Below are 8,038 nucleotides of genomic sequence, written 5' to 3' on the forward strand. Positions count from 1 at the left end.
GAAGGGGGCCTCCCAACTTAAACCTTGCCATGCCTTTGGAAAGCTGGGGTCACACCCACGGGGAAAAAAAAAGGGATGTGTCCACCAGGGCCGCGGATGCTGCCCACGCCGCTGCCCAGGTACCTCCTTCCGGAGCGCCCCTGACTACCCGCTGGTCTCCCTCAAGCCCCTCTGGGTCTGGCAGGGAGCCGGGTGCCTCTGCCTCCCCAGGGCAGCGCCTGAAGCCAGCAGGGTGAAGTGTTTTTATTGTAGCTTTGGTCAGACGGGGTAGCCGGGGACTGGGACCGTAGGGAACGCTGGGGAGTCTTCCCGCCCCTGCCCTAGCCGGCCTCACCCTGGAGCAGGAGGGCGCCATCGAGTCCCGTCCCTAGGCAGGGGCAGGCAAGGAGGTGGGCACTGCCTCCCTGGTTCCCCTCGCCCCTCTAGCAGTAGCGTCGGGCCCCTGGCACGGGCGGGGAGGGCAGCCGCGGCCCGGAGCTCAGTCGGAGTAGATGATGAAGCCAGAGAAGGTGCTGTACTTGTTGCTGTTGCCACCGTGTGCTTTGCCCCCGTCCAGCTTGATGAAGACCTCGTCCCCCGCGTCCAGGTGCAGGATGACGCTGTTGCTGGCGTAGTCGTAGTTCTGGTCTGCGTCCTGGGCTATGGCGCTGGCCCGCACCTGGGGGTGTGCGGGAGGGGAGGAGGAGATGGGATTCGGGAGACACCGGGGGAGGAGGGCATCAGAAGTCAGGCGGTCAGGATCTAGAGCACCCCCCAAGGCCCCTGGCCCCGAGGAGGGGGGTGGGAGGGTTCAGCCTGCTTCTCACTTCTCTCCTCCTTTTCCTCCCCTCCCTCTCTGGCTGCCACCTGGCGAGGCGGCTAAAGAGGTTTCTAGGGCCAATGTCATCTGGGCTGAGTTGGGGGTGAAGGTAAATACTCTTGCTTGCCGCCTCAAGGACCCCACTGTGTCTCCGAGGCACTGCAGACTGGAGCTCAGAGGCTGGTGCTCAGAGACCGGCCTGTCCTTTCAGCCAGTTCTTAGGTCACAAGGGACACAGGGGTCTGCCGTGGCCCCTAGATCACAAGGTTGGACGGTGCCTGGCAGCCCTAAGCCAGTGCCCTTTTTCCAGCGCCCTCTTTCAACTCCTTGTCACTCTCTATCTCCCCACTTGGGCCACACCCCGCAGTGTTCTGGGCTTGCTCCTGACTCTGCGCTCGGGGTACACCCCTGGTAGGGCCCAAGGGACCACATGGGTGCCAGGGATCAAATCCACCTCAGCCACATGCAAGGCTGGTGCCCTTCCCACTGTGCCAGGGCACCAGAGTCCATACTTCCGGTCACTCTGGAGTCTCCCTGGAGTGAGCTGGGGGTCAGTGCTGCCCCTCCCAAGGCCCAGGGGGCTTCTGCACCTGTCTCCCCATCACACTCCGCCTCCGAGTTCTTGAAGCGCCTGGGGACTCCATGCAGGGTGGGTTAAGGAAGGGGTGCCAGGCTGGGGTCCTTCTGTGACCCTGACTCTGACCCTCGTGGGGTTCTGCCACGTGGCTGCGGAGCTTGTTTGGCAGGCACAGAGCACCAGCAGTTGCCTGCGCAGCCAGCCAGCCGCAGTCACACTGAGGGGCTCTGGCTATACTCTGAGACGTTGGGGGGTGGGTGTGAACACATCCCCTCTGGGCATCACGCCTGAACAGCTGAGGCAGGCCGGGCCCCACACCTGGCGTCTCTCCGGGATTTCCTGGGTGTGGAATGGGAAGGAAGGAAACTTCTCCCAGTTCTGGCGTGTGTTGGGGGGTGGGGGAGGTGGTACGGAGAGGAGTTCTCTGGGTCCCGCGGCCTCCGACCCTTGCATGAAGTCAGTCTGTGTGCACCAGACCAGAGTAGGGGAGGGGCCTGTTCTCCCTCAAGGCACCATTGCAGCTGGGTGGAGCCCAAGCTGCTGACTCAGCACCCAAGACTCAGCACAGGGTTGGGGGTGGAGGCTGCGTGTTTGTGTATCTGCATGCAGTGGGCCCAGAAAACCCACTACCTCCCTGCCTCTTACCCTCCACCCCCCTCAGTCACCCTCCTTTTCCCCTTTCCCCGGAAAGGACCCTAAGGTGCATTTATTTTGGAAAAAGAGTTCAGTTAAAGGTGGGGACCAGGAGCTGGAACAATAGTACACTGGGTAGAGCATTTGCCTTGCACACAGCCAACCCGGGTTCAATCCCCACCCAGCATCCCCAGCATTTAATATAGTCCCCTGAGCACTGCCAGGAGTAATTCCTGAGTGCAGAGTCAGGAGTAACCCCTGAGCATCTCCGGGTGTGACCCAAAAATATAAAAAATAAAAAACAATAAAATAAATAAAGGTGGGGACCAGAGAATCAAATAAGGGGACGATGCCGCCTGCAAGAGAGCTGTTAGAACAAGGGTGCGGGCCAGGGATATGGCTCCAAGGGATGATACAAGCTGTGTATGTGGGAGCTTCAGGGTCAACTCCCAGACCCACACGATCTCCTGTGCAGCTCCAGGAGTGGAGCACTGGGCTGGAAGTAGCCGTGGAGCCCAAGAGAAAAAAGAAAAGAAAGAGGGTGAGGATGACTGGCTCGGTGCTAGAACAGAGGTCTCGCTCAGGAATTGGTCCCAGACACTAGGTACCCCCTGCCAGCACCCCAATCTGAGCACTGCTGGGAGTGACACCCAAGAAGGAAAAAAGGGGTGAAAATCTCTTGCCTCATGACTGCCACCTCTGTACAAGTCTTTTGATGGTGAAGAAAAAAAAAATTAATTTTGATGGGACTCTGAGCTCCGAGGAGAGGATTGGAAGCAAACAGCCAACTTCAGTATTGTTCCCTGGGCCTTAATCCTGGTGGTATTTATTATTACACATGCATTTCATTATCTTTGCTAATAAATTACTACTAATAACAATTATTTTTATTACCCAGATTAATTTAGCCTTAACTCATTAAAACTGTGCTTCTTAATAGCCAAATCCATTAGAACACAGTCATCTGTCAGCAGAGATCTCCCGGTGATATGACAGCCATCAGAAGCGTTATGCTTATGTTTATTATTTATTCATCACGACCGTTGTTCCTGTGATTATCCTAATTATCCGGGGAGGCAGGGAGAATTTATGCCCCTCTCTTCTTCGACGGTGGGGGATCCAGGAGCAAAACTCAGGGGTCCTGATTATCTACCCACGACAGGAAAACGTTTGAGGGATTCAGCCTCTCCTGGGGCCCAGGGGAAGTTGAGGGGATTTTGAGGTTGCCATGGAAGCTAGAGAGGAAGCCTGTGATGTGATGGGATGCTGTAGAACTACCTCCTCAAGGCTACCAGGCAGGGAAACTGAGGCAATGGCCTGCTTGGGGGTTGGAAGAGGAGGTGCCCAGGAAAGGTGCCACCTAGCCCTGACGCGAGCAGGTGTAGCTGCTGCTGACTGGCCCGCAGGGCCACCTGTGCTCTCAGGCCTGTCCAGGGTCTCCCCACAGTGTCAGGCACTGCACTGTGCAAGCAGTGGAGGCCACAGGAGACAGCGGGGGGAGGACCCTCCTTTGCCCAGGACAGAAGCGCCACCTCCACCTGCTCTCACAGCACCCAGCCCTGCTGCCCCAGCCTTGCCCTCTGGCACTTGCCGCATTGCCACCACCCTGTGTGCTAGACCAGGGGTATCTAGGCCATAGTGGCCTGTCCCCACACAGTCCCCAGTCCCCGCTCATCAATCTCGACCTCCCGGATACCTGATCTGCCAACCCCAGAGCCAGCTGCAGGTACCCAGGATGCCGCCCTCCCTGACACCCCCCTCACACTCTGTCCTGTGAGGAGTCAAAGCAACCCCAAGGAGCGGCCAGGCAGGAAACTGATGGCCCCTCCAATCGTTTTTTTTTTTTCTTTTTAGGCCACATCTAGTGTTGCTCAGGGCTTGCTCCTGGCTCTGTGCTCAGGGATCACGCCTGGAGATGCTCGGGGGACCATACTGGGGTGCCAGGAATCAATATAGGTCAGCTATGTGCAAAACAAGTGCCCTACCTGCCGTACGATCACTCTAGCCCCTTGGCTCAGCCAGTCTTGCCCAGGGAAGGCCAGGACGTGGATTCACCTCTGCCTTCCTGAAGAAATTCCGGAATCCCATCTCTGGGCACAAAGCCAGGAGGGCAGAACGCTAGCCCAGGTGGCCCCCTGGACTTGGAGACCTGGAGGAGCCAGAACCTCTCCTTCCCACACCCCTGCCTATTGTGGTCTCCATGGCCTCGGGCTGGTCTTTCCCTACACCGTCCTTCTCCCATGCTCATCAGTCAGTGCTCACCCCAGAGAACCAGGTCAGGTTCTGCTGAATCACTCTCTCCAGAACACACGGGGACAGGTGTTGTCACTTTGGTGCCCAGTGCTCCCTTAACCCTGCTGGGATGCATTATTGTGTGGTCACTGCTACCCAATTGTAGTTAACCTCACAGAGACCATGGAGATCCAGAAGGTCCACAGAAGAACCTGAGAACAAGTTGCAAATGTGGCTCCTGGTAGGGACTCAAGACTAGGAGAGACTCAGCCTCCTGAGGCCAGAGAGACACTCAGTGGGTAGGGTGAGGCCTTGCACACAGCCGGCCCCATTAAATCCCCAGCGTTGCATATGCTTTTCTGAACATTGTCCAGAGTGACCCCTGGGCATTGCCTTTTGTGTCCCCGGCCAAGTCTCCTGGATAATCTGGAAGAAGTCACACAAAGGTGGTAGGGACTGGGGGGACCAGGCCCTAATATTTTTCTTTCTTTTTTTCTTTCTTTTTTTTAAATCTTTCTCTGTTTTCTTAAGAGGGAGGGATGGTCTGAGTTCCTGTTAAAATGCTGCATCTAGACCGGAAACATAGGACAGCAGGTAAGGCGCTTGCCTTGCACGCAGCTGACCCGGGTTGAATCCCCAAATCCCAGATGGTCCCCAGAGCACCTTCAGGAGTAATTTCTGAGTGTAGAGTCAGGAGGAAGCTCTGGGCACCACTGAATGTCCCCCCAGGCCCCCCAACAAATGCTGCATCTTTGAAATCCCTTGTTTAAGCCACCTCTTTTTCTCTGCTAGCCTGTTAGCCCACCTCCAGTGAGTACCCCGCCCCCCCATCAAGTTCTCTGTTCTGTGCCCCTCAGTGCAGGGGAAAGAAGGGGCTCTGCAGCCCCTTACACCCCCTGTGACTGAAGCAAGTGTCTGTCCCAAGCATACACTATCTCTGATTCCTCTTCTCTGGGGGTCTGTTGTAACCACCTGGACTGGTAAGGGTGCAGGGCCCACTAGTGACCTAGTGACCACCTCCCTGTCCAGGGAAGCCAAAACCTCAGCTGGGGCCTGTTTCAACTTTCTTTGGAAAAGGAGGAAATTCCATCGATGAAGGTGACACCGCTGCCTCCCTTATTGGTGATTAATAAGGGGGATCATGGGGCTGCTGCAGAAGGAGCCTCGCTGGATCCTGGTGCCTCTAGCTGGGCAGGAACCAAGGACAAAGAGGAGAGACACAAGTGAGAGAGACAGACACTCCAGGAACAGAGAAGACACAGCCAGAGGCCGGAACCCCAGAGGGAACCAGACAGGACAGGCAGAGTTGGGGGAGAGCGAGAGAGACAGACAGACAGAATGAGGCAGGGGAGAGGAAGAAGCCAGAGAGAGAAGCAGGGAAAAAAGGGACCCGCTCCAGAGCACCTGGCTGGCTTTGGCTGACTCCCCAAACCTGTCCCTTCTGCTCCCCAAAGCTAGGCTACTCTGGGGTCCTGCCATGGTGGAAGGGGTTCCACAGGGATTTCCTTAGCCTGTGGAGGTGCCTTTCCAGCCCAGTTTCCACTGGTTTAGCCTCAGTCCCGACTTTAGAAGGTTCCTCTTGTTCCAGAATGCCTGGGGGTGGGGAGGCAGGACTCTGGGATCTGGGGGGGGGGGGGGCTCTGGAGGATATCAAAATAATCTCGCTGGGGCAGGATTAGGTCCAGGTTATTCCTGGGCGGGCCCCCAGGGTGTGAAGATGGTATGGCCCCAGATCTGAGGCCAGTGACTCCCCACCCCTTGGAAGGTGCCTGCAGCTCCAGTCTCTGGGATGTGGCCGGAATGAAGAGGTGTCTCCTTACTCCTCTTCTGGAGTTGCAGCGGGAGACCTACCAAAAGGAGGAGTTTCCATCTCTTTGCCTCAAGAGATTCCCCCTCCCCCTCGAGGCGCTGGGAGCTCCGATAAAGTGGGAAGGGGCCACCAAGTCACCGGGTCTGCGGAGTAACAGGTCCATCCGGAGGGGAGGGGGGGGATGCATTGCAGCCCTGGCTTGGCGGCGCTGCAGGGGCTCCTCTGTCTTTTGTGCCCCAAACACCTACAGCTCGAGCGCAAAGCCGAGCTCCCGGGCAGGCACCCGCGGGCACCGAGTCCGCCTTTCCGCAGGGCCCGCTGTGCCCAGCCCTCCTGGCCCGCTATTCTGAACCAGAACCCCAGCTCTTAGATGCCACTTCCCAAGGGCCAGCCCGCGCGCCCGCTAAGCCCTGCGCTGGTTTCTCTCCCGCATCTCCCTGACACGGAGGTGCCCGGGACGCTCGGGTCCCCACCTGCGCTCCCCGCGGCCCCACTCCCAGGCCAGCCCCCGCCCCGCCGGGCCCACCTGGCCGTTCTTGCAGAGATCCGCCCACATACTGGTGCCGTCGCCGCCGCGCATGAGGACATGGTAGGTGAAAAAGTAGGTGCCGGGAATGTTGCACGTAAACTTGCCGCTGGTCGCGTCGTAGTTGTTGCCGAGGTTGGTGACCACGTCGTCGAACTTGAGCACCTCGTAACCCTCGTGAGGGTTCTTGAGGCCGGCGTAGAAGGCCACGCGCGGCACCGTGGTGTAGGTGGCCGTGCTGATGGCGCCGCTGCCACCCGCGCCGGGCAGCCCGGGAGGGCCGGTCTTGCCCGGCTCACCCTTCTCCCCGGGTGGTCCCACAGGGCCCGGAGGACCCGGATCCCCGGGGGGGCCCGGAGGGCCCGGCTTGCCCGTGCGGCCCGGCTTCCCCTGGGGGCCCTGCACCAGCGTGGAGGGCGGGGGCGCGCCGCTCTGCTCGCTCAGGGCGTCGCCCCCGTCGGGCCGCGCGCCGGCGCCGGGGCCCCGCGCGGGGAAGGGGTCGCACACCATGCGGCAGGTGCCCAGCATCTCATAGTGGCCGTCCGGGCCCCCCGAGCTCACCAGCACCGGGATGAGCACCACCAGCACCAGCAGCATCACCACGCCCGCGGCGGCCGCCAGCAGCGTCTTTCGGCCGGCGCGGAGCCTGGGGAGCCCCGGGCCGCCGGGACGCGCCGTCGGGGCAATGGTGCCGGCGGGCGTGGGGCGCGGGCGGGGCGCCCGCGCTCAAGGGTGGGCCGGCTGGGCTGCGGGCATGGGGTCGGCACCCGGGCGCGGAGCTGCGCTGGAGGCGCCGCGGAGCCCAGCCGCCGACTCCTGCTTCGCGCCTCCCTCCCGCTGCGCGGCCGGACTGCGCGCCGCGGCTGCCGCCTCCTGCCCGGCTCCTCCCGCCGCCTGCGCCCGGCCACGCCCCTCGCTCCGCCCCTCCCGCACTGCTCCAGTAGGCGCCCTCGAGGGGCGGGGATATAAGCGGAGCCCAGGCCTCATTGGACACTGACATGACTATCCCCGCCCACTTGCCAGGCGGGGAAGATGGGCGGGCCCACGGGAGATCCTGGCTAGAACGCGAAGAAGGCTGAGCGTCGACTTGGAAATGCAGGGGACTAGAGCTTTAGGAACCGGGGAAGTAGGGTAGGGGCCAAAGAGCAGATGGGGAAAAGATGTTCACTCATAAAGAGTGCTGAGAACATCGAGGGGGAGTGGGGCACGAGAGACCTCGAGGGTCAATTCCGGAGAAAAGACCCGGAGGAACAAAACGAAGCACCCATTACTCGCAGAGAGAGCGGGACGTGAGGGTTACAGGGAGGGTCTGCAGGGATCTTAGCGATTTGGGGGAGGAGGTATCAGGGAGCAAGACCAACAGGAAAGGGGTGTAGGAGAACTCGTGTAGGAGTTCTCGCATGCCTTGCAAGCGCCACATTGTCTTCCACCCTGGTTCGACTCCAGCAACTCATATAGCCC

At 59.9% G+C, this 8,038-nt stretch overlaps 1 protein-coding gene across 1 annotated transcript; it reads right to left on the bottom strand.

Moving 5' to 3' along the window:
* Positions 1–445: 445 nt before the first annotated feature.
* On the bottom strand, positions 446–7,462 carry C1QL1 (complement C1q like 1). The gene is made up of 2 exons (XM_056126723.1): positions 6,578–7,462; positions 446–658 (listed from the first exon to the last, which is right to left on the bottom strand). The coding sequence occupies exons 1-2, from the start codon at positions 7,172–7,174 to the stop codon at positions 479–481; spliced, it is 777 nt and encodes a 258-aa protein (XP_055982698.1). The 5' UTR covers positions 7,175–7,462; the 3' UTR covers positions 446–478.
* Between the last annotated feature and the right edge of the window lie 576 nt (positions 7,463–8,038).

Source organism: Sorex fumeus, unplaced genomic scaffold (genome assembly GCF_029834395.1).
Source record: "Sorex fumeus unplaced genomic scaffold, SorFum_2.1 ptg000063l, whole genome shotgun sequence".
In the NCBI taxonomy this organism is placed as follows: Eukaryota; Metazoa; Chordata; class Mammalia; order Eulipotyphla; family Soricidae; genus Sorex; species Sorex fumeus.

What these genes read in the sequence shown, in the direction of transcription:
- C1QL1 (XM_056126723.1), bottom strand. Translation starts at nt 7,174, where the DNA reads ATGCTGCTGGTGCTGGTGGTGCTCATCCCGGTGCTGGTGAGCTCGGGG. An exon ending in ATCTCTGCAAGAACGGCCAG is followed by an intron (nt 659 to 6,577) that starts GTGGGCCCGGCG and finishes GCACACCCCCAG; the next exon opens with GTGCGGGCCAGCGCCATAGC.